Source organism: Molossus molossus, unplaced genomic scaffold (assembly GCF_014108415.1).
Source record: "Molossus molossus isolate mMolMol1 unplaced genomic scaffold, mMolMol1.p scaffold_m16_p_6, whole genome shotgun sequence".
Lineage (NCBI taxonomy): Eukaryota > Metazoa > Chordata > Mammalia > Chiroptera > Molossidae > Molossus > Molossus molossus.
In genome coordinates this window covers 17,225,603-17,251,578 of record NW_023425399.1, presented here as the reverse complement: position 1 = coordinate 17,251,578, position 25,976 = coordinate 17,225,603, and the positions used below count along the sequence as shown (strand labels likewise).

The 25,976-nt window shown below is 43.2% G+C and overlaps 1 protein-coding gene across 1 annotated transcript; it reads left to right on the top strand.

The window, feature by feature from the left end:
- On the top strand, nt 1–24,792 carry ACTR5 (actin related protein 5). Its single transcript, XM_036245988.1, has 9 exons — nt 1–414; nt 1,638–1,867; nt 3,542–3,711; nt 12,547–12,764; nt 13,456–13,638; nt 20,962–21,078; nt 21,764–21,903; nt 23,217–23,349; nt 24,186–24,792. Exons 1-9 carry the CDS (start codon nt 16–18, stop codon nt 24,441–24,443), a joined length of 1,848 nt encoding a protein of 615 aa, XP_036101881.1. The 5' UTR covers nt 1–15; the 3' UTR covers nt 24,444–24,792.
- Nucleotides 24,793–25,976: the final 1,184 nt, after the last annotated feature.

The window sequence follows — 25,976 nt, the reverse complement described above, 5'->3', positions numbered from 1 at the left end:
GGCGCGCGCTGCAAGATGGCGGCGGCCGGTACGGCTGGGCTGGCGGGGAACGTGTTCCCGTTCCGTGACGCCCGCGCCACCCCAGATCCAGTGCTGGAGGCCGGCCCGGTGGCACACGGTCCACAGCCGGTGCCCCTGGTGCTGGACAATGGGTCCTTTCAGGTCCGCGCCGGCTGGGCATGCCCCGGGCCGGACGCGGGCCCGGAGCCGTTCCTCCAGTTCCGCGCCGTGTGCGCTCGCGGGCGTGGCGGGGCTCGGGGCGGGGCGGGTCCGCAAGTGGGCAACGCCTTGGGCAGCCTGGAGCCGCTGCGCTGGATGCTGCGCTCGCCCTTCGACCGCAACGTGCCCGTGAACCTGGAGCTGCAGGAGCTGCTGTTTGACTACAGCTTCCAGCACTTGGGAGTCTCCTCACAGGTGAAGGGCGGGATGGAGTTTGGTTGGGCTCGAGGGGGAGGGGTGAGGTCGTGTCTCCGCCCACTCTGCCCTCGGAAAAATAATAGTTACTCCAGTATCGCTCCTTATTATGTAGCCATTCGTTCAGTCGCTCGGTCAGATTAGTACTAAGCTCCTAACATGTGTAAGGTAAGCCCTGTGCTGGGCTCTTGGGTTGCGGCAGTGACCAGAACAATCCCCTTTTCTCTCGGACCAGACATTCCGGCGTATTGCTCGTTTGTGAATAAGTTCATTTATTATTAACTGATACGTATTGAGCATTTACTCTGTGTCAGGCACCTTTTTAAGCGTTTGGAATACACTCGTGAATGTAACACAAAACCTGTGCTTATGGAACTAGTATGGAAAGACAAATAATAAGTAGAATTTAGTAGTAGGTCCTATGACGTGATAGAAGGAGAGGAAAGGGTTATATATTTTTTCAATAAGATGGTAAGGATGCCACTCAGGAAAAAGGTGGTGATGTTTGAGCAAAGACTTAAAGGAAGTCATTGAGGGAGCACGCTATGTGAATATCTGAGGGAATCTATTGCTGACAGAGGAAACAGCCAGTGAAAAGGCCCTGGGGCAGAAGTAGGTCCTAATCCTAATTTCAGGGAAGCCAGAGTGGGTGGGGATGGGGGGCAGTAGTAAGTGGAAGAGGAAGTCAGAGAGGTAAGGAGGGGGCAAATTACACACCTCCTAGGCGTTTACTGGGTGAAATGAGAAGCAGTGGTGTTGAGCAGAGGAGGGGCATGACCTATGCTCCAAAAGGATCACTGTAGTTGCTATATGGAGGACGGACTGGCGTGGGTCATAGGGTAGAAACAGGGACCAGTTAGGAGGCTGTTGCAGTAACCCAGGTGAGAGATGATAGTGATTTAGATGAGGGAGGTGTCAGGAAAGGGGTGATGTGGTAAGAGGTAATTGGATTCGGGAGATATTTTGAAGATAAAGCCAACGGATTTGATGATAGTTTGGAAAGGGCTTGACTTAATAACCTTAAATTGACCCTACGTTTGTATTTTCCAAAACAACTTCCAATAGAAATGGGATAAATGTTTTGCATTTACTTCTGATCAGGTTTTTGATTGGAGACCAAAAGCAAATTCAGCCCTTGCAATAAGGTTTTTGGTTTCTTTAATGCTTTAAGAAACCCATAATGGTTGTATCACTCATCTGTTTTCTCTTTTCTTTCAAAGTAGGGCTGTGTTGATCATCCCATCGTTTTGACAGAAGCTGTGTGTAACCCCCTGTATTCACGACAAATGATGTCTGAGCTCCTTTTTGAGTGCTACCGGGTTCCGAAGGTTGCCTACGGAATAGATAGCCTGTTTAGCCTCTACCACAATAAGCCAAAGAACTTGATTTCCTGTGGGCTCATCATTTCATCTGGATACCAGTGTACTCATATTTTACCCATCTTAGAAGGGAGGTGAGTTGTACTTGCAGCATTTGAGTACTCTTTTGAGAAGCATTCAGGAAACATTTATTGGGTGCCTGCCTTAAAGATGGAGTTGAAAGAACTAGTACTGGACCATGAACGGCCTCTGGGCTCAGCTGACCTATCTCATTTTGTGACAATGGGTAGGTCACTTGACCTTCCATTTCTTGTGACCTCCTGGAGGGAGTTGGGATGAATGGTCTCTGAGGTCCAAAACCACAATTCTAGAAGTTTATAATTCTTATTTATGGTGAGATAGCTAACACAGTACCTGCAGGTACTTCTTATTAAGATAGTATTATTTTGATTTAAAACCCCATAATCACCATAGTTTAGACGTTTTTCAGGTACAGTGCCTGGCACATAATAGATGCTCACTAAAATGTTTTTGAATTGAAAAAAAGGTGAGGATAGTTTCTGTCATGTTTAAAATCTGTTCTCATTTTATAGTTGGGCTTCTGTTGTCTAATAAGAGACTAGGCCAGCATCATACTCTCCTGAGATTTCTCACTGAGTAAAGAGAGTGTATAAGAAAAAAAGCCCTGGCTTTGGAGTTGAATGACTGATTTGTAGCCCTGCAAAGGATGAGGTACCTAACCTCTTCACTTGGTTTCCTAACATGTAAAGTTGGGAAAAACTGATTGCTCAGCGTTACCCTGAGGAGGAAGTGTGACAATGCCGATGATGGCACTCTGTAAATTATAAAGCAGTCTGAACAATTAAGTCAAAACAAATTCTGTGGAATATATTGAGCCATATAGTGGGCATTTCTCTTGAAGTTGTTATAAAAATTTATGAAGAAAAAAGTAATTCTTAGACATTACCAAACACTCCTGCACAGAGTTGTGTACATTATTAAAACAATATGCAGAAATTAAAAATAATACTGTATTTCTACCTTGTATTAAGAGAAAATTTATTTTACCTGATGGCTAAGAAATGATCAGATTGGAGCATATCTTATTCTATGCTGGCATCTGCTGGTGAGGTGTGACATAACAGTGACATTTCAATACACAGTGACTTCCTAGTCCTACTACTCTTTCTCACATTAAGAAAATAAAGTTACTCTGGTTCTCTTTCCCTTTATTTCAGGTGAAAGTGACCTGGTATTCTTAAGGGATTACAATCAGCCAGTGTACATGTGGTTTCTTAATGTGTTTGTGTCAGTAGAAGTGGAGTGTCTAAGGAAGGGGTTTTCAAAGTCTGGCCTACACTAGAGTTACCTGGGAAGCTTATTAAAAATGCAGATTCCCAGACCACCCTAGAGCAAATGAGCCCTTGGAATTGGTGCATTTAATATTTGTCCCAGCTAATTCTAGGATAATTATTTCCAGGACCACAGTTTGAGAAATACATGGCAAGTCACATAAGGGGCTGACTTCAGAACACATGTTTTACCCATTGAACCTGGTTTTCTTCTGAAACTCTTGCCAAAAGTTAGATGGCCACATGTCTGTCTGGGTGTGCACTAGGAAGTCTGCATTAAGAGGTTGGACCAAGAGAACTTGAAAATTCCTTCCGACTGTAAGGCTTTATGTTCTCCCAGCTGGTCAGTTTCTTCCTCCTTCATCTATATTAGATTGTCCTTTCTCCCCAAAGGTGCTCCATATTCTCTTTCACGTTGCCAACAATCAAGTGTTGTTTTCCATTTCTTGATTGTAGGTTAGACGCTAAAAATTGCAAACGCATTAATCTGGGAGGAAGCCAAGCAGCTGGCTACCTCCAGCGTCTCCTACAGCTGAAGTATCCTGGCCACCTGGCAGCTATCACGCTCAGTCGCATGGAGGAGATCCTGCATGAGCACAGCTACATCGCTGAGGATTACGTAGAAGGTAATAAAGAGGTTGTTGCTTGCAGCTTTTGGTTGTGTCTACCTTTGGTGTTGGGGTGTTCCTTAAATTGTTCCCAGGGTGCCTTTTTTTTTTAAAAAAAAATTTTCTTTATTGATTTTTTTTTTTTTTTTTTTTGAGAGGGAGAGAGATAGAAACATCAATGAGAGAGAAACATCGACTGGCCGCCTCCTGCATGCCCCCAACTGGGGATCAGGCCCACAACCTGGGCATGTGCCCTGACTGGGAATCAAACCAGTGACCTCTTGGTGCATGGGTCAATCAGTGCTCAGCCACTGAGCCACACCGGCCGGGCCCAGGCTGCCTTTTTTGCTCACTTTTTTACTCATTACTTTTTAGCATCTCCCTCCCCTTTTGGTAGTTACTTTCATAAATTATTTAGTTAATTGATAACTTACATATGTAGGTTATTTGCAAAATTGTTTTGGCTATTCGAGTTCCTTTACCTTTCCATGTAAATGTTAGGATCAACTTGTCCATCCTACATAAATATGGACTTTTTTGTCCATGTCTACAAAAAAGTTATGTTGGGATTTTGATTGAGAGTACATTAAATCTATGGATAAGATTGGATATAAAACAACATTCCAAATATAAGTTCAGATATAATATTAAGTTCATTGGGGAGAATTGACCTTTTTATTATGTTGAATTAGTTGATAAACATACTATGTCTTTGCATTTATCTAGGTCCTTTTTTTCTTTACTGATTTTTAGAAAGAGAAGGGAGAGGGATAGAGAAATAGAAACATGGTTGAAAGAGAACATCGATTAGCTACCTTCTGCATGCCCCCAACTGGGGTTTGGGCCCACATCCTGGGTATGTGCCCTGACCGGGAATTGAACTGGTGACCTCTTGGTGCATGGGTCAGTGCTCAACCACTGAGCCACACCGGCTGGGCTATCTAGGTCTTTATTGATTTCTTTCATCAGCATTTTGTAGTTTTCAGGATGTAGACCCTGTACATATTTTATTCAATTTATGCCTAAGTATTTATTTTTTGTTTTTATTTATCTTTCAGTTTCTAGTTGCTTGTTGCTTATGTGTAGAAATGCAATTAATTTTTCTGTGTTGACCTTGTATACTGTGACCTTGCTAAACTTAGTTCTAGTTTTTTATAGATTCCTTGGGAATTTCTGTATGTAGGCTTGTCATCTGTGAATAGTTTTATTTCTTCCTTTCCAGTTTTTTTTGCCTTTTATTTATTTTTTCTTTTCTTATTTCACTGGATAGGACTTCCAGTGCAATGTTGGATAGGAGTGGTGAGAATGGGCATCCTTGTCTTGTTCCCAATTCCTTATCTTGGGGTAGGAAAGGGAAGCATTTAGTCTTTCCCTATTAAGTACATAATGTTAGCTCTACGTTTTTGTTTTTATTTTAATTCTCACCTAAGGATATGTTTTTTATTGATTTCAGATAGGGGAAAGGAGAGAGAGAAAGAGAGAAACATTGATTGGTTGCTTCCCACACACGCCTCGAATGGGGATCGAACCTGCAACCTATGTATGTGCCCTGACTGGGAATCAAACCTGCAACCTTTGGTGTACGGGACAACACTAATCAACTGAACCCCCTGACCAAGGCAGCTCTAGAATTTTTGCAGATGCCTTTTATGAAGTTAAGGAAGTTTCCTTCTGTTCCTGGTTTTGCTGAGTATTTTTATTATGAATGGATTTTGAATTTTTTGAAACACTTTTTCTACAACAATTAGTATGATCCTATGGTGTTTCTGCTTTGGAATATTCAGTATAATGATTGCTTTTCATTATAGATATTAAACTAGCTTTGATTTGGGGTGGGGGATAAACCCACTTGTTCATGTAAAATATATTTTTTGTATATTGCTGGATTTAGTTTGGTAATACTTTGTCGGTTTTTTATGTTCATGAGGGATATTGATCTGTGGTTTTTACTGCCTTTGTCTGGTTTTGGTATCAGGGTGATGCTGACCTCTTAAAATGAGCTGGAAAGTGTTCTTTCTGGAACAGACTGTATAAATAATTGATATTATTTTCTTTAAACATTTGATAAAATTCTCCTGTGGAACAATTTGAGCTTAGGGATTTCTTTTTCTTTTTTTTTTTCGTCACCCAAGGACATTCTTGAATTTATCATTAGATAGAGCGGGTGGAAGAGAGGGAGGAAGAGAGACAGAGAAACATTGATGTGAGAGAGACATCTCACATCGACTGGTTGCCACCCACACAACCCCAACCAGGGCCGAGGACAAATTGCAACCAAAGTACATGCTCTTAGCGGGAACCAAACCTGGGACTCTGGTCCACAGGCCAACGCTCTAACCACTGAGCGAACTGGCCAGGGCTTAGGGATTTCTTTTTCTGAAAGCTTTTAAGTATGAATTCAATTTCTTTAATAGACATAGGATTATTCAAGTAATCTCATTCATTTCTTCTTTCTATTATTTTCTTCTACTTGCTTTAGGTTTATTTTCCTCTTTTTCTTTAGTTTTTTTCAGGTAGAAGCTAATATTATTATGAAACTATTCTTCTATTTTTAAATATATATATACATTTTTATTGATTTCAGAGAGAGGAAGGGAGAGGGAGAGAGAGAAACATCAGAAATGAGGAAGACATCTATTGGCTGCCTCCTGCACCCCCCTACTGGGGATCGAGCCAGAAACCTGGGCATGTGCCCAGACTGGGAATTGAACCGGGGGACCTCCCAGTGCATAGAAGGATGCTGAACCCCTGAGCCACACTTAATGTAAGCAGTAAATTTCCCCCAGCAGTGCTTTGTCTATATCCCACAGATTTTGATATGTTATATTTTCATTTTTATTTATTTCAACCATTGTTTTATTTTATTTTTTATTGAATTTATTGGGGTGACATTGGTTAATTAAATTATATAGATTTCAGGTTCTATAGTACATCATCTGTATATTATATTGTGTGTTCACCACCCCAAGTCAGTCTTCATTCCATCACTATTTATTCCCTCTTTACCCTCTTCTACCTTCCCCCACCCATCTTTCCCTCTGGTAATCACCGTACTGTTGTCTGTGTCTATAAGGTTTTTTTTTGTTTTGTGGTGGTGGTGGTGGTTTTTTTTTTTTTGCTTAATTCCTTTACCTTTTTCATCCAGTGCCCAAACCCTCCTCCCCTCTGACAGCTCATAATCTGTTCTCTGTATCTATGAGCCTGTTTCTATTTTGTTTGATAGTTTTTATTTATTAGATTTTACATATGAGTGAAATCATATGGTACTTGACTTTCTCTGACCAGCTTATTTCACTCAGCATAATGCTCTCCAGGTCCATCCATGCTGTTGCAAAGGGAAAGATTTCCTTTTGTTTTTTTTTTTTGTTTTTACGGCTGAGTATTCCATTGTGTAAGTGTAACACAGTTTTTTTATCCACTCATCTACTGATGGACATTTGAGCTGCTTCCAAATCTTGGCTATTGTACATAATGCTGCTATGAACATAGGGGTGCATATATTCTCTCGAATTAGTGTTTTGGGTTTCTTCGGATAAATTCCCAGAAGTGGGATTGCTAGGTCATAAGGCAGTTTCATTTTTTATTTTTTGAGGTAACTCCATACTGCTTTTCAGAGGAGCTGCACCAGTCTGCATTCCCACCAACAGTGCGTGAGGGTTCCCTTTGCTCTGCATCCTTGCCAGCACTTGTTGTTTGTTGATTTATTGATGGTAGCCATTCTGGCAAATGTGTGGTCATATTTCATTGTGGTTTTAATTTGCATTTATCTGATAATTAATGATATTGAGCATCTTTTCATGTTTATTGGCCATCTGAATATTTTCTTTGGAGAAGTGTCTAGTCAGGTCCTTTGTTTATTTTTTTAATTGGGTTGTGGCTTTTTTTTTGGTGTGGAGTTTTATAAGTTCTTTATAAATTTTGTATATTAACCCCTTATCAGATGTGTCATTGACAATATGTTCTCCCAGTCAGTGGGTTGTTTTCTCATTTTGTTGATGGTTTCCTTTGTTGTGCAAACACTTTTCAGTTTGATGTAGTCCCATTTATTTATTTTTTTCTTTTGTTTCCCTTGCCCGAGATGATATATCAGAAAAAATATTGAGAAATAAGTTCAAATATTTTCTAATTTCCCCTCAATACTTTGTCTTTTAGCCTTCGAATCTTTTTTTTCTCACCCAAGGGTATTTTTCCATTGATTTTCAGAGAGTGTTGGGGTGTTGGGGGGCAGGGTTGGAGAGAGAGAGAAACATCGATGTGAGAGAGACACATCAATTGGTTGCCTCCCACAGGAGGGCCAGGGATCGAACCGCAACTGATAGCCTTTGATTCTTTAGAAATGTGTTGTTTCATATCCAAGTTTTTGGATATTTTTCTGTTATCTTTCTGTGGTTTATTTTGTTTAATAAGATCAAAGAGCCCTGGCCAGTTTGGCTCAGCGTTGGAGTGTTGGCCTGCGGACCAGTGAGTCATGGGTTTGCTTCCACTCAAGGGCAGTTCGTCTCAGGCCCTGGTTGGTTCATGCAGGCAACTGGTCGATGTGGCTCTCTCACGTCAATGTTTCTCTCTCCCTCTCTCGCTCTCCCTCCCACTCTATCTGATGATAAATGGAAAAATATCTTCCACTGATTAAAAAAAAAAAGAAAAGAAAAATGATCAAAGAACTTTCTTTGTCTACTTCCAGTTAAACTTGTGAAGGTCTAATTTGTTGAATGTTGCATATACGCATACGCGTGAAGGGTTAATATGTATCCACTGTTGGTGGTAGAGTATTCAGTAATGTCATTTAGGCTCTGTTGACTGATGGTCTGTTCAGTTCTTCTCTGTCCCTGTGCATTTTCTATCTACTAGCACTGTTGATTATTAAGAGAAGAATATTGAAGTCTTTTGGTATAATTGTGGATTTTCCTATTTCTCCTTTCAGTTTTGTAAGTTTTTGCTTTCAAGTATCTAAAACTCTTTTGTTAGGTACCTATTTAGGAATCTTATGTCTTCTTGGCAAATTAACCTTTATCATTACATAATGTCCCTTTTTATATCCTTGGCAATTTATTTTTGCTTTGAAGTTTACTTGGACTTTAATGTAGCCACTCCCAGTTTCTTTTGATTAGTGCTTGCATGGTATGTCTTTCCATCTTTTACTTTTACTCTTCCTATATCATTATATTCAAAGAGAATTTCTTAATAGTTGGGTATTTTTAAAATCTGTTCTCTCAGTCTCTTTTAATTGGTATAAGATAATTTTTTAAAATTAATTAATTTATTTTTGTTACAGATGTTTCTCCTTTTTTCCCTACTGATTTCCCCCTCCCCTTTCCTCCTCGCCCTGTGCCCAGCTTTGTTGTCCATGTCCATTGTTCATGCATACATGCATATAAGTACTGTGGTTAATCTCTCCCCTCCCACCCCCTCTTCTGGGGATTGTCAGTCTGTACCCCACTTCCACGTCTCTGGGACTACCCCATTCCTCAAACTGTTATGTTCCTTATATTCCACAAATAAGTGAGATCACATGATACATGTCTTTTTCTGTTTGGCTTGTTTTGCTTAGGATAATACTTTCCAGGTCCCTCCATGTCGTCTCAAAGGATGAGAGATCTTTATTACAGCTGCATAGTACTCCATTGTGTATATGTACCACAGCTTCTTTATCCATTCATCAACTGATGGACATTTGGGCTGCTTCCAGATCTTAGCTATTGTAAATAGTGCTGCTACGAACATGGGGGTACATATATTCTTTCTGATTGGTGTTTCGAGCTTCTTAGGGTATATTCCTAGAAGTGGGATCACTGGGTCAAATGGAAGTTCAATTTTTAATTTTTTGAGGTAACACCATATTGTTTTCCACAGTGGCTTCACCAGTCTGCATTGTACCCACCAGCAGTGTACTAGAGTCCCCTTTTCTTCACACCCTCACCAACACTTGTTGTTTGATGATTTGTTGATGGCGGCCATTCTGACAGGTGTGAAGTGATACCTCATTGTTGTTTTAGTTTGTATCTCTCTGATGGTTAGTGATGTTGAGCATTTCTTCATATGTCTCTTAGCCATTTGTATGTCCTGTTTGGAGAGGTGTCCATTTAGTTCCTCTGCCCATTTTTTAATTGGGTTCTTTGTCTTCCTTTTGTTGAGTTATATGAGCACTGTATATATTTTGGAAATTAACCCCTTTTCTGATGATCGTTGGCAGTTATGCTCTCCAGTAGAGTGGGTTGCCTTTCCATTTTGGTGCTTGTTTCTTTTGCTGTGCAGAAGCTTTTGAGTTTGATGTAGTCCCATGTGTTCATTTTCTCCTTTGTTTCTGTTGCCTTAGGTGATGTATCAGTGAAAATTCTGCTGTGTATGATGTCTGAAATTTTGTTGCCTACATTTTCTTGTAGGGTTTTTATGGATTCATGAGTCACATTTAAGTCTTTTATCTATTTTGAGTTTACTCTTGTGTATGGTATAAGTTGATGGTCTAGTTTATTTGCATGTAGCTGTCCAGTTATCCCAACAACATTTATTAAAGAGGCTGTCTTTACTCCACTGTATGCTCTTGCCACCTTTGTCAAATATTAATTGAACATATTGTCTTGGGTCCATTTCTGGGTTCTCTATTCTGTTCCATTGGTCTATCTGCCTGTTCTTGTGCCAGTACCAGGCTGTTTTGATTACAGTCGCTTTGTAGTATAACCTGAAATCTGGTAACATGATCCCTCCAACTTTGTTCTTCTTTTTCAAGATTGCTGTGGCTATTTGGGGTCTTTTGGTTCCATATGAACTTTTGAAGTATTTGTTCTAGTTCTGTGAAGTATGTCGTTGGTATTTTGATGGGGATTGCATTCATTCTATAGATTGCTTTGAGTAATATGGACATTTTAATGATGTTAATTCTTCCAATCCATGAACAAGGTATGTGCTTCCACTTTTTTATATCTTCCTCTATTTCTTTTTTCAATGACTTGTAGTTTTCTGCGAATAGGTCCTTTATTTCTTTGGTTAAGTTTATTCCTAGGTATCTTAATTTTTTTTGCTGTGATGGTAAATGGGATTGTGTTTTTAGTTTCTCTTTCTGTGATTTCATCATTGGTGTATAAGAATGCCATCGATTTCTTTCTTTTTTTTTTCCCTCACCCAAGGACATTTTTCCACTTTTTTTTCAGATAGAGTGGGAGGGAGAGAGAGAGAGAAACATCGATGTGAAAGGGACACATCAAGTGGCTGCCACCCACACGACCCAACCAGGGCCAGGGACAAACTGCAACTGGGGTACATGCCTTTTGCGGGAACCAAACCTGGGTCTCTCTGGACCGAAGGCTGACGCTCTAACTGCTGAGCCAAACCGGCCTGGGCTGCCGTCGATTTCTTGATGTTAATTTTGTATCCTGCTACTTTGCCAAATTCATTTATTAAGTCTAGTAAATTTTTGATGGAGTCTTTGGGGTTTTTTACGTATAGTATCATGTCATCTGCGAATAATGACAGTTTTACTTCCTCCTTTTCAGTTTGAATTCCTTTTAGTTTTTCTTCCTGTCTGATAGCTGTGGCTAAGACTGCCAGTACTATGTTAAATAAGAGTGGCGAAAGTGGGCATCCTTGTCTTGTTCCTGTTCTTAAGGGAATGCTTTTAGTTTTTGCCCATTGAGTATGATGTTAGTTGTAGGTCTTTCGTAGATGGCCTTTATTATGTCGAGATATGATATCTCTATTCCCAGATTGCTGAGCGTTTTTATCAGAAATGGGTGCTGGATTTTGTCGAATGCTTTTTCAGCGTCTATTGATATGATCATGTGATTTTTATCTTTCGTTTTGTTTATGTGGTGTATCACATTTATTGATTTGCGAATATTGTACCAGCCTTGCATCCCTGGGATGAATCCCACTTGGTCATGGTGAATAATTTTTTTGATGCATTGCTGGATTCGATTTGCTAGTATTTTGTTGAGGATTTTGGCATCTGTGTTCATCAGGGATATTGGCCTGTAGTTTTCTTTCTTTGTAGTGTTTTTTTTCTGGTTTTGGAATTAGAATTATGCTGGCCTCATAAAATGAGTTTGGAAGTCTTTCTTCTTGAATTTTTTGAAAATTTTATCTGTTGTGTTTTTTACTGTATCTTTCTATAGTTTTTTTAGTGGTTGCTCTAGAGATTACAGTAAACACACTTTACACAGTCTATTTAGAGTCACGTTTTTAACCATTTCAAATGGAATGTGGAAATGCTAGAGGCTCCTTTATCTTCCTCCTCTGTGCTGGAGTTGTCGTAGGTAATCATCCACGACATTGGCAACTCATGAGACAGCATATGGTTTTACTTTTTTTTTTCTTTATTGATTTTAGAGAGAGAGAGAGAGGAAGGGAGAGGGAGAGAGATATAGAAACATCAATGAGAGAGAACATCAATTGGCAGCCTCCTGCATGCCCCCCACTGGGGATTTGGCCTACAACCTGGGCATGTGTCCTGACTGGGAATCGAACCAGTGACCTCTTGGTGCATGGGTCGACGCTCTACCACTGAGCCACACTGGCCTGGCTGGTTTTACTTTTAATTGTTAAACATTATAAACTCGAGGTTAGTCTGTTACATTTACCCAGATTTTCCTCAATTCTATTGCTTTGTCTTCATTCCTGAAGTTCCAGTTTGCCTTCTGGTGTCATTTCTGTCTGAAGACCTTTATGTAGCAATTATTTTAGAAGAGGTCTGTTGGCATTATGTCCAGGTTTTACAGCTACATTTTGTTGATGGGGTGGTTCAGAGATTGGGAGGTGTGTGCTTTCTTCATCTTACCCAGACCTGGAACCCTGGTATTGACTTTCTAATTTCTGTGCCAGTAGCATTGTCGTTTCATAACTTTCAAAGTTATGTCTTTAAAGAATTGCAGAAATGGCGGTGCCCTGACTATTATGAAAACAATGTGCACAAGATGCAGCTCCCGTTCTCCAGCAAGCTCCTTGGCAGCACTCTAACCGCGGAGGAGAAGCAGGAAAGGCGGCAGCAGCAGCTGCGGCGGCTGCAGGAGCTCAATGCCCGTCGGCGGGAGGAGAAGCTGCAGCTAGATCAGGAGCGGCTGGAGAGACTGCTCTACGTGCAGGTAACAGCAGGTCCCGGACAGGCCCCAGGCCTTGCTCAGGTGGTCCCAGAAAATGCTTCTCCTCTATATTCTTCCTTACCTGTAAAATGCATCAACCAAGTCACCTTGGGGTCAAGAAGGAGTCTAGGATCATCAGTATGGAGGATGGTATAGCAGCAGGTATTTTTGAAAGAGCTGTGGGCTCTGGCTTGATTGATTTATGTCAGCCTTATAATCTCCTTTATTTTATTTTTTAACTTTTTAAGTGTAGCACACACACTGCAATGTGCACAAATGTGAAGTGAGCAGTTCATGCATTTTCACAACCTGAAACACACCATGTATCTGCTCTCCAGATCCAGAAATAGAGTGTTGCCAGCATGATAGCAGTCTCTCTCTGGCTACCCTTAGTAACCTTCCCACCTTTCCCCACCGAAAAGATTACATTTTTTATGTCTGTCACCAGAGGTTAGTTTGCCTGTCAGGTTGTGCTGAAACCGTAATGCGATGGCAGCCTAGAGACAGCTGGGGAGCAGGACAGCTGTGGGAACCTGGGGGGAGGTGTGGTTTTTCGGTGGGGCAGGCTGGGGAGCTCTGGGAGCCCTCTCCTGCTGCAGTTCTTCTCTGTTTGGCTTCTGAGCGACTTCTCTTCCCTTCCTGTTTGTGATTTACCGATGGCTTTGAGAATGAGTTGTGACTGCTCTGGTTTCAGGAACTTCTAGAGGATGGCCAGATGGATCAGTTTCACAAAGCTCTGATGGAGCTGAACATGGACTCCCCGGAAGAGCTGCAGTCCTACATACACAAGCTCAGTTCGGCCGTGGAGCAAGCTAAGCAGAAAATCCTTCAGTCAGAAGTCACCCTCGAGGTGGATGTGGTGGACAGCAAGCCCGAGGTACTGAGTGCCTTGTGGGGGGTTGGTCACGTAGAGAGAACAGCCCTTCCTGGGGTGGGAGGAATGTCTTGAGAAGGCTGACGTGAAAGGGGCTGTGGCCAGACTGGAGGGAAAGAGCTGGGGTAGTGGGTGATGTCCATAGGTACACGGTGGGGCGGTGATAGCACTGACCTGTACCAACTGAAGTCCTCATCTGAGCAGTTTCACCCCATAGACCTCTGGCCCCCAGGGAGGGGAAGTGTGCGTAGAGTAGGAAGAAGTTTCACACACCAATCATCTGGTGCTGTCTTAAACCTGAACCTGCTCTTGTGAGGGTCCTTTGGCAGTTGTAGATTCCCTTTACTTTCTTTGTTGCTTTAACTATATTGTGGTTGATCTTTCACTTACCTCCTTTCCATCTTGATGTTCTCTAAGGACAGGTGTCATGCTTCAACATAGTGAATTTTTTACAGCAGCTAGTAGACATGCACAGTTAAGTATTTTTGGGTTCATTTAAGATCAGCTTTTTGTTAGTTACTAAAAACAGGCTTAAATAAACTCTTTGATCCTCTCTGTCTCTCCTCTTTGTTTCCCTGCCAGTGGACTATTAATAAGTGTTGATGTGGCCAAGAGGGCAAGGGGCAGGGCTGAGATAGGGCCCTGAGTAATCCAAACCCTTGCTGTGGGCCCTGCGTGGTGAAGGGGTGCCTGCAGGGTACACCACAGCTGGAAGTCACTGGTTGGCTCTCCTGTCTTTAGAACGGGAAAAAAGTGTTAGTAAGTGTACTTGTTCCTGAATCTGTCATCTCTAGAGTTCTAAAACAAAGGAACTTGTTCTTTGCTTTGTCATACTTATGGGGCTGGATTAACCAGTCTAGCTTATTGTTGTTTTTTTTTGTTGTTGTTGTTGTTTTTTAAACCAAATTTCTTTAAATCTAAAACCTGTACTTAGAAAGAAACAGTTCTGTAGAAAAATCTGTTTGATGCTGAGTGTAGTGTGGTGCTTACTAGTGACTTCAGAGCTCCGTGGCTCAGCATGAAGCTGGCTTTTGCAGTGACCAGCTTGTAGCTGGAGGCTCACTCTCAATTCTTGCTCTCACCTCCCAGTCCCCACCTCTCTGATGGGCTGTAGACTGCACGAGGACAGCCTCTGGTCATGAGCGTGCATGTTTGATGGAGCAGATCCTGAGACAGGTGTCCTAGATACAGCCTATGGCCCACTGAGATCTCAGGTAGAAGGGACCTTTCTACTATCTGACTTGTGCACAGCTTCCCAGATCAGCTTTGGTAGAACCAACATGCATGTTCTAGTTTGCTTCTTCCAGTTTGAGCCCTTGTTTACTGAAATCCAGAACCAAGTTGTCTTTGTTATTTACTCATCCATGTTTAGTGGTTTTTTTTTTTAACTCTTTTTTTTTTTTTTTACATATCCTCAGATGAGGATTTTTTTTATTTTTTATTTTTTTTTATTTTTTATCCTCACCCAAGGATATTTTTCCATTTTTTGTACAGATAGAGTGGGAGGGAGAGAGAGGAAGGGAGAAAGAGAGAGAAACATCGACGTGAAGGGACGCATCGAGTGGCTGCCACCCGCACGACCAGCCAGGGCCGGGGACAAACTGCAACCGAAGTACGTGCCCTTAGCGGGAACTGAACCCGGGTCTCTCCAGACCGCAGACGGACGCTCTAACCGCTGAGCCAAACCGGCCAGGGCTTTTTTTTAACTCTTTACCCAAGGATATTTTTCCATTGATTTCTAGATAGAGTGGGAGGGTGGGAGGAAGAGAGAGAGAAACATCAGTGTGAGAGAGACGTATCAGTTGATTGCCTCCCACACAACCCCGACCAGGGCCAGGGTTCGAACCCATGATCCTTTGGTCTACAGGCCGATGCTCTAACCACTGAGCCAAACCAGCCAGGGCCGTATTTATTTTTTATCACGCTTAATGTGGCACCAGGACATCATTACACCAGAGTAGTGCACTAAGCCACTGGCAGGTGAGGAATTGCAGATTTAAAAAGAAAAACTTTGAAGATGTGATTCCTGAGCAGTTGGGGAACTGATTTTTCCTTTCTTTGTTCATTTTTCTGCATTTGTTAACACGCATAATTCAACCACTTTTTCATTCATTCAGCAGACACGTGTTAGGTTCCTACTTTGTTCTGTGCTCAGGGGGTATGTATTCAAATCTCTCTGGGCTTAAGGAGATTGTGAAATGTCAAGACTTCAAACGATTTCTCTATATACAACAAATTTGATTAATTGATCTGTCCCCAGAGCTTTAATGCTCAGTGAGCGTTTATTAAGGGTGATTGGTAGTGACTAGAGTTCTTTACAGTGATCTTCCTGCGATAAATTTAAACATGATTGTGGCTGGCCAGTTCTGCCGTTCAGAAAATATTTGTAGTATTTTCTAATTGATTTAGAATGGAGAGAATAGATTTATATGGACCAAAGTTCATATTGAAGTCGCCATTCAAGCAATAATGGCTGAATTAGATTAATACAGCTCAATTTTTTAATTTAGTGTTTTCTAAAATTCATTTTTTTCTCCAAACCAATCCATTCCAGTCCTTGCTATTCTGCAAGTATTTTGAGGAGGATGTTGTAAAGGAGTAGGCTCTGTTAGCATTGCTAAAGGAATATTTAAACCAGGAGGTGCTCACGTCGACAGTTTTAGACCGTCATTGGAAAACACAATGGGCCCAATATAGGAAGTTCCCTTGCTCAACCCGCCAAGATCAGGGCTGGCCTCTGCTGGTTCTTGTGCTGTTCAGGCAGCCATGCTGTATTCTTCTGATGAGCTTTGGCAAACTGTTGTTCTGTTCAGTTCCCAAAGAGCAGTCATATTTCAGTTTCTGAACACCACCAGCCATGATAGAGAAATCTGTTCTTTTTTGGATGCCCGTGTTCTTCATTTAAAATTAGCGGTTCTCAACCTGTGGGTTGCGACCCCTTTGGGGGTCGAACAACCCTTTCACAGGGGTTGCCTAAGACATAACAGTAGCAAAATTACAGTTGTGAAGTAGCAACGAAAATAATTTTATGGTTGGGGGTCAGCACAACATGAGGAACTGTATTAAAGGGTCGCGGCATAGGAAGGTTGAGAACCACTGGTTTAAATTATTAGCTTTGTTCCTCTCTGTGAATCATATGAATTGGGATAAGTAAAATATCTGTTTACCATTTTTAGTGAAGCTAAGAAGTTATTTTTTAAGGTGACATGCTTTTGAATATATCTAGATGAAGATGGTTGATGATATTTTTGTTGTAGCTAAAAAAGCCTTTTAAAACCCAAACATTTTATAATCTTCTCTATTCCAGGGAAATGGGAGAGTATATCCCAGGTGTCCACCACTCAGAGCTAGGTGTGATATACCAGGGACTGGGGTGTAGGGGTGATTAAGATACAGTTCTTACCCTTCTTGGTGCCTCAAAAAAAATAGTCTGTAGAACCATACTTAGCAGACTGCAATAAAGCTTGTCAGGTGTGGTAGGTGTGTGTGGAAATGAATACAGATGGAGTTCTAAGAAAAGATTGGGATATTTAAGCTGGGTCCCGGAATATTATTTGATTTCCATAAGTAGCCAACGAGGAGGGAAGGATATTCAGATGGAAAGAACCACATAGGCAGGGAGCGTGGCACATTTGGCACGTAGGGGGTGGGAGATAAAGTGAGGTGGGGCAGCAGGGTTAGGCTATAAATGTTTTCACCCATCAACCTGGATATTACAGTAAAACCTTGATGTAACGGACTAATTTGGGCAAGGGGGTATCTGTTAAAGCCCAAAGTCCATTATATAATAAAGTAGGTTTTCTGAATGTGTATGTTAAAAAATTGACAAATTAGTTTACCTGTTTTTACTTACATAGACACATTTGTGTAATTAAAATTACGTATGTGTGAAAAATTTAATTTCACAGGAAAGTTTTCTAAATGTATTACTGTCATTTTAAATTCATACTGAATAGGTCTAGTAAATGCATGCATTCACCAGTCATCAAGAGTAGACAAATGCACACAGCTGGGTGTGGCTTAGCACACATGGGACCATCGGGCCTGTGGCATGCTTAAAACTGCTGCAGAAGTCACCCTTGGACAACAGAACCAATTACCATGCTCTATGCGGTGTGATCACGTGGTAATCATTTGCCGAACACTGCTCACGAGTGGTGACTCTTGGATTTAAATGTGTAGACTAAAGTTGTAGATATGTAATATTCATTTATGTCAGTGAAATTTCTATAGTGTTGTTTTTTTCCCCCAACATATGGCCTATTCACTAAAATTTGTTAAAAATAGTGAATTGCCCTGGCCGGTTTTGCTTAGCGATTAGAGCATCAGCCCTTGGACCAATGAGTCGCGGGTTTGGTTCTGGTCAAGGGTATGTACCTCAGTTGCAGTTAATCCCCAGCCCTGGTCAGGTCATGCGGGAGGCACTAGTTGATGTGTCCCTCTTACATCAATGTTTCTCTTTCTCTCCTTCTCCCTCTCTCCCACTCTGTGATGATAAACAAAAAAATATTCTCTGGTGATAATTTAAAAAAATAACAACAGTGAATTAATAACAAAAAACCTGTTAATTTAATTATAAGCAAATCTTAGTTTAAAACATTTTAAAATTAATAGGGCGTTAATTTTCACATATGATATATGGACTGCAAATCTTGTCCATTAAATTCAAATTCCATTAATTTGAGGTCCACAAAATCAAGCGTTTACTGTATCCCTCGTACAGACAAAGCCTTCAAAGTATGTTGAGCAAGGAAGTAATCTGATGAGACTTTATTTTAGGAAAATAACTGGTGGCAGTTAGGATGATGGGTTTAGGGAGAGGCAAGGCTGGAGGTGGGAAGGAGGGATAAAAATGTGTTGTTGTTGTTGACCTGAAATTTGTCTTGGGGGTAGAGGGTAGAGGAGGAGACACTTCAGATGCAGGATCCAAAGATCTTGGTGCCATTTAGGGGCGGAGGTGACAGGAGTGGCAGTGGCATGATACTAGAACATGCGACATGTGCCAGACCCAGTGCTGAGCATTTCTGCCACTGTCACCTGGATTACTTTCACTCTCCAGTAAGTGCTGTCATCACTCCCATTTTGTAAATGAGGAAAGTGAGACAGGGGAGTGAAGAAATGTGCCCGAATTATACAGCTAGAGGTAGTGCAGCTGCGGTTCAGACAGCTGTCCGAGTCCAGGTTCATTCCGTCACACGGAGGCATCACTGGAGGCAGTGGTTGGAAGATAGTGCATTCGACCAGTGCATTCGACCAGCCTAGGGAGAAAGCGGGCTGGGTTTCCAGTATCTTATTTTTCAAGGTTTTTTTTGTTTTCTTTAATCCTTGCCCGAGGATATTGTTCCATTTCTTTTCAGACAGAGTGGAAAGGAGGGAGAGGGAGGGAGGGAGGGAGGGAGAGAGAGAGAGAGAGAGAGAGATCGATTGGTTGCCTCCTGCATGACCCTGACCAGGGTCCGGGGTGAACAGCAACCAAGGTACGTGCCCTTGACTGGAATTGAACCCAGGACTCATTGGTCAGCAGGCTGATGCTCTAACCATTGAGCAAACCAGCAGGGCTTATTTTTTGTGTTTTTATGCAATACCATGATTTACAGAATTTCAGCTTAAGGCCAAAGACTTTGGAACTAAGGAGTTCTGTTTTAGACCAAATTTCCACCACTTACTAGTGTCATGTGGTCTTGCTTGGGCAAGTTATTAAACCTCCTGAGCCTCCGTTGCCTCACTCAGAAGTGTAGGAATATCTGCAGCGAGGACCGTGCAGGTGGCAGGTGGCCCTGAGTCAGAGTCCGTCTTTGCAGAGGTGCTCTCATCCTATTCACCAAGAGGAGGTCCTAGAGCTTTCCTCCTTAAACTACCAATTTCTGAGCAGTCCCTCCCATCCTGTTCTCTAGTCTCAGGTGAAGAAACATTCCCTGTCCTTTCCAGGGTTTACCGACCCCTTAGATATGGTAGAATCAGCCCTGGCCGGCTTGGCTCAGCGGTTAGAGCCAATGATTAGTGGGTTTGATTCTGGTCAAGGGCACAGGCCTTGGTTGCGGTTTGTCCCCAGCCCTTGTTGGTGTCACGTGGGAGGCAACCAGTCAATGTGTCTCTATCATATCAGTGCCCCCCCCACACACACACACTATCTGAAGATAAATAGAAAAATACCCTCGGGTGAGGATTAAAATACATATGGTGGAATCATCTATGTTGGTCAGGATTTAGAAGACATTGTCACCATCTATGAACCACATATGCCCTATGACTTTTTGGGGATGGGGTATGTACTGGAGGAGGGGTGAGGCATTGCCTTTTTTAAGAGTGAGTTTGAATGCGTATGGATAGGTTCTAGAGGAGTATATCTAAGTGTTCTGAATTATGTCGGTAATGCCCCATAGGTTTTGAGAGTAAGAAGGGACTCAGGACACATGCTTAATGCAGGCTCTCTCAGGCATGCTCAGCTGACGGCATTGGGTCTGCTCGAACCCTCCCAAGATACCATCTTGTAAGACAGCCCTTCCTACAATAGCCGTCACTGGTAGAGCATTCTTCATGGAATGCAGCGGACTATTACTTTCTGTGACTCTCCCTTTTGAGTCCAGAAGGTAAAACTCATCTGCCTTTCTCGTGGCAGCACCACAGATGGCTGAAGTTGTCACCCAGAACCACCCCCCACTCCCACCAGCTTCTTTGTCCAGGTCAAAATAAAATGCGTTCCAAATCTTCCATGGGAGTGAACGGTGCCAGCATGTCAGGCCCCACCCAGGTCCCTTGTTGTTGAAGAGGAAAACCTGTGCCGGACTCCACGGGCAGGAAGCTTTTTGCTGCCCTGCGAGCTCTCAGTCACATCGCCAGCTAATGGACCTGCCGTTAAGGGACTAATTGTTAAGCCCATCAGTATTGGCATGTATGTCTATTAATTATGAAGAGATTTATTTAATGTTGCTGGTAGTCTAAGCCACTTCGTAAGACACCAGCTATCACACCCTCCCCGAGTTCTGGATGTGGTGGTGTGACTACCGCAGGCAGCGGGGCTCCCATTGTGCCCCAGTGTGGCATAGGTGGGCCCCATCAAGAGGCTTCAGCGGAAGGTGGCAGTTGAGGCTTGTGTAAGTAGGAAAGGTAGGGACAAGAGCAAAGCCCGTTCCTGGCTTTTCAGTCTTTTAACCCTTGTGCTCATGTGTGTGCTTTTTTGTTGTAGATAGTGTAGAAAATTTTTCATAGTTTCTGTGAACTTTAGGCCTTTGGGGGATTCCAGTTCTTTTCTGTGACAGTGAACTAATAGAACTAAGTCTTGCTGAAGTTACAGGATGTGTTCTGTTATGTTTATTCCATTCTTAGACCCCTGACCTGGAGCCGCTGGAGCCAGCTCTGGAAGACGTGGAAAACATCAATGACTTTGAGCCCTTGTTTTCAGAGGAAACGCCCGAAGTGGAGAAGCCTGTCGCCACTGTCCAGGTTGGACCCTTGCACCCTCTACTGTGCTCATGCTTTTAAACTGTGACATAAAACACCGGGCTACTCTAATCTGCTTCTTGAGGGATATTAAAAAAATAAATCCCAGTTGTATTTTCTAGAAAGGAGGGTACTGATACTTAAAACACCCAAAGTCAGGGTTTTTTTCCCTCCAGTTATCAGTTGGGGTTCCAGCACCAAGATCCATGAATCTGTGAGTAGTAGTCTGATGGAAACATTTGGGCAAGTATTGGAGACTTCAGACCTGAAGACTAGCTTTAGTGGTTTAATTAAAATTTAAGGCAATGTCATTGTGCTTAATCCTCATTTGGGACTATTTTTATGTCATTATAATGGCAACCAGAGAGAATGACCTGAATCTGAGACACACCTGGGAGAAAGTTTTCTCTGCTGTGCAGGGACCAGGGTGCTAGCAAGGCCCTGGGCCGGAGACCTGGTCTGCCACTCTTCACGAAGTCTCTTTCCCTGCTATTCGGGGACCATTTCCTGATGCAGATTTGTAGAAAGAAAACTGAATGATCAAATCAGGAGAGCTGGGGAGGAGTTACTCTGGCATGAATGAAGGGCAGAAGCTGTATTGGAAGAAACTGTGCACTTTGAGGAAATGGGCATCTGGGGTGTTTGTCATATGGCCTAAACATATCTCCTAAACCTTGGGTCTGCGAAGCCCGTGTTTAACCTGGCAGCGTATCATCAACTGTTTGTTGGGACAGAAAGAATTCGAGCTCCAGAAATTATCTTCCAGCCATCTCTCCTAGGCGAAGAGCAGGCGGGAATAGCAGAGACCCTTCAATACATTCTGCACAGGTGAGACTGAAGCTTCTTTTCCTCCTTTTGTCCCAAACCACTTCCTTGGCTTCGAGCGGTAGATTTGATGGTCATGCGTTGGGAATCTTTCACTCTCTCCTTCTCATTGACTTGCTGTGCTCAGATAGTATTCACCTCACCAGGCCTGGTACATAGCCGGGACTTTGTAAGTTCTTTTCTGAACATAGAAATGCTGAGAAAAGAATTTTCTTGATTTGAGGAGCTTTGAGAATTTAAGTTTGAGCAACACGATAATGTATGTGCACTGGCTATTGTGTAAACCTTCACATTGTTGAAGACAAGTGATTGCAAATCACCCCAGAAAAGTACAGAACTTATAAGAGCATGCTTTCCCTCTCCTGTTTACACAGGCCTTTCTCTGCAGTGAGTTTTCATAATCCAAGTTGAACAAGTAAGGAGCATAGCTTTTAGTCCTGTGGCTACTGTTGGTTGAACAGGATGGAAGCTTACACCCAGCAAGGAAGAGAAGCTATTGCAGCCGCTTTGAGTGGCTGTCTGACAATGGGTGGCAAAGTGGTCAAACATGTGTAAGATAAAACTGTTATTTAAAAAAAAAAAGAGCCCTGGCTGGTTTGGTTCAGCGGTTGGAGCATCGTCTGTGGACCAGAGAGTCCCAAGTTTGGTTCCCACTAGGGGCACGTACCAAAAAAAAAAAAGAGAGGGAGAGATGGACCCTCAAAAGGGAGGCAGGACTACTATTTTTTTTTTATCCTCACCCGAGGACATTTTTTGTTCAGATAGAGTAGGAGGGAGAGAGGAAGAGAGAGAGAGAAACATCGATGTGAAAGGGACACATCAAGTGGCTGCCACCCGCAAGACCAACCAGGGCCGGGGACAAACTGCACCCGAGGTACATGCCCTTAGTGGGAACCAAACCCGGGTCTCTGGACCGCAGGCCGACGCTCCAACTGCTGAGCCAAACAGGCCAGGGTGGGAGGCAGGACTTCTTGGGGTGATGGAAATGTTCTTTGGTGATGATGGTTGCTGGGGTATATGAATTTGTCAGACTTAATCAAAATGTGTATAAATCAAACCTCAGTAAAACCAGTTTTTAAAAAACACGTAGAAAGGCACAACACTTTTAATCATGCAGAGGAAATGAATTGACCCATCAGAGTAAGGTTTTGACAAGATATTTGGCATTCTGGAAAGACACAAATGAAAATGGAAGTTTAAAAAAAGTTTTTGTGCAGATGTTTTCTGTTCTGTACTGAGAGCTTACATTCCACATCTACATTCTCTCTGATGTTCAAGTTGGAGGAACTAGACCAGAGGAGTCGTTTCTCTCCTAGGTACCCAAAGGACGTTCAGGACATGCTGGTTCAGAACGTTTTCCTCACTGGCGGGAACGTGATGTACCCTGGGCTGAAAGGTAGAATCGAGAAGGAGCTGTTGGCGATGAGACCCTTCCAGTCGTCTTTTCAGGTAACGATGGATCACGTAGCCAGCTGTTTTAAAAACAGCATTAATTATTTGTGTTCTGATTACGGAAGTAATAAGTAAAGTGTAAATGAGAAAAATTACTTTATAATTTCATCATCTAGTGATATCCACTGTTAACATTTTCGTGGCTTTCCTTCTGGTCATTCTTTAATCTATGTTTAATTTTTAAAGCAGGATGAGAACCCTATTTTATATATTTCTTTTTTTTTTTTTTAATTGAAAAGGGAAGACATGCATATAATAAAATGCAGAGGATACAAAAGAATGTACATGGAGAATAAGTCATTCTCTTCACCCCACTCTGATAATAAATGATGGAAACTGGGCATTGGCAGCATCCTCTCTGCTCTTGTTTCTCCTGAGGTTCGTTTGCCACCATGGCCAGAGCTGCCTCACATCAGCCTCTGCTCCCCTCTGCTCGCAGGGAGGGGATCAGGGCCAGGGAGACCTTCCTCCAGGTCGAGTGCCAGCTCTGCTTCCCACTCCACCTGGTAGCTTGTGGTCGACATCACTGGAGCAGGAGGGGGAGCAACTGGTCCCTCTCGGACCCAGAGTGGCAGGTCTTGTGTTCATGAGATAGCTGGCAACGCTTGTTCTGTGAGGTCCAGTCAGCCGGGGTTTGCCCGCTGTGTCTCTTGGAGAGTCAGGGCATTTCAGCCCAGCTCTGTGTGGAGGGTGCAGAGGTAGAATTCACTGGGGCCCTCCTGTGTGCAGACTTCTGGGGATAAAAGGTACGGGGCTACCGCTGGGCCTGCTAAGCGTTCACTCCTTGGGTCCTGATGGGAGATGCCTTCTGGTGAACGTTCCCTTTGTTTCAGGTCCAGCTTGCCTCCAACCCCGTGCTGGACGCCTGGTATGGTGCTCGTGACTGGGCATTGGACCACCTCGATGACGATGACGTCTGGATCACCAGAAAAGAGTATGAAGAGAAGGGAGGAGAATACCTCAAGGAGCACTGTGCTTCCAACGTCTATGTCCCCATCCACCTGCCAAAGCAGGCTTCACGGTCCTCAGAAGCCCAGGCGTCAGGCAAAGGCTCGGGGGCCAGTGCAGGTGGTGCTGGCGAGCAGACATGACAGAGGGGCCCCTCGTGGATCCTGGGCCATGTGGGCAGTGTGACAGGACAGTGACTGCCATGTGTGTCTGGCCTGAGTCTGCTGGTGACATTGGGCTGCAAGATGGATTTCTCCTGGGGAGAACAGTTAAGGGACACTGGGAGTTACCCTTTAAAACTTACCCTTCATATGGGGGCTTCTGCACTGAAGAAACTCAGTGACCTTCTGGTGTCTTTTTGAACCAAGGTGAGCTGTGGCAACTGCTTCCATCGCAGTAAATGAAGACAGAGTGAAGGACAGAGATGTCCTTGTTTCTCACTGCATTTTAAAGCCTTTTTGTTTTTTTCTTTAAAAAATTGTTTAAAATTTATATTGTCAGTGTAGACATTTTTCTACATTAATTCAGAAACTGTGTGACTGCCCACCAGGTGGAGGTCTGTGACATACGTATTAAAAGGTGACGTTTATGGAATAAGAACAGTTCCCCTCAAAACCTCAGGGGCTGCAGATATTTCCCTCTTCCTATTATTTCTTCTTACAAATGAGGAAAAAGGGCCCAAAGAGGGTAACCCAGCCATCCGCTGTCGGTCTGTAGGGGCCTGCTTGGTACCCACTTCTGAATAGGCAGAAACGGTCCAATTCTTGTGCAAACTTTCTTTGCTAGAAACTTCCACCATATGAGACCTTCCTGCTAATTTTGTCCTGTGTGTTTGTTGGCTGCTTGACGTTTCTGGCCTTTCTGAAGAAAGAAGTGGACTGGAGAAGGTTACTCCTGTGGCCTTTTCAGTTTTGCCTCATTCCCTGTACCTTTGCAGCTTCCTCTTAAGTGGACACATGACCTCTCTCTTCTACAGAGATTGCTTGGTGAGAGTTTCGACTCTCAAACACCCAGTAACAGCTCAGAGCCCCTGAGATGCTAGTGCCCTGTCACAGGATCCGTACATTTCACTCCCACGGAGCCTCTAGCTCTGATGCCTCTGCTCGGCTCCCCCAGAACTGTTTGCTCAGACAGTTTACCAACAGCGAGCACCTGGATGTCCACTCTCGGGTGAGAAGCTGAAGGCCAGGACAGGCAGTGGGAACTGTTAGAAGGCTCGGGCCCAGGGTCTCCAAGGGCATTGCCAGCGAGCCACTGGCTGTCCATGCTTGGGCCCACGGACTGATGAGATGGCGAGAAGTAGGAGCTACTAAGAAAGGCTAGAAGCAAAGGAGGAGGCAGAGCAGCCTCCAGGTGAGAGATTTTCATACCACATTTCTGGGAAGAGGAGCCATGTTAACTGCTCTTAGGCCTGGAGTCTTTTCCCGTAGACAACAGTTTAAACAGCCCGAACAGCAGGGTGAGGTCGAGAGGGCCATGGAGCTCAAGCCCTGATGGGGAAGGGCGCTGGCTGGGCAGGTAAGCCAGGACGCGTCACAGTCAAGCAGATGTTAACTTTGCCCTGCTCAGGGTTCCTGCAGACTCAGGGAGCTGGGCAGGGTGTTAGGGCTGCTCTGAAGGTTGGGTGGCCAGCCAGGGTGATTAGGTCTCCTCTCTCTGGCTGGGCCACGGGAGAG

Excerpts from the sequence above, each read along its gene's own strand:
- ACTR5 (XM_036245988.1), top strand. The coding sequence starts at position 16 with ATGGCGGCGGCCGGTACGGCTGGGCTGGCGGGGAACGTGTTCCCGTTC. Across the intron at positions 1,868-3,541 it reads TTACCCATCTTAGAAGGGAG|GTTAGACGCTAAAAATTGCA; the intron begins GTGAGTTGTACT and ends TCTTGATTGTAG. Across the intron at positions 13,639-20,961 it reads TGGTGGACAGCAAGCCCGAG|ACCCCTGACCTGGAGCCGCT; the intron begins GTACTGAGTGCC and ends TTCCATTCTTAG.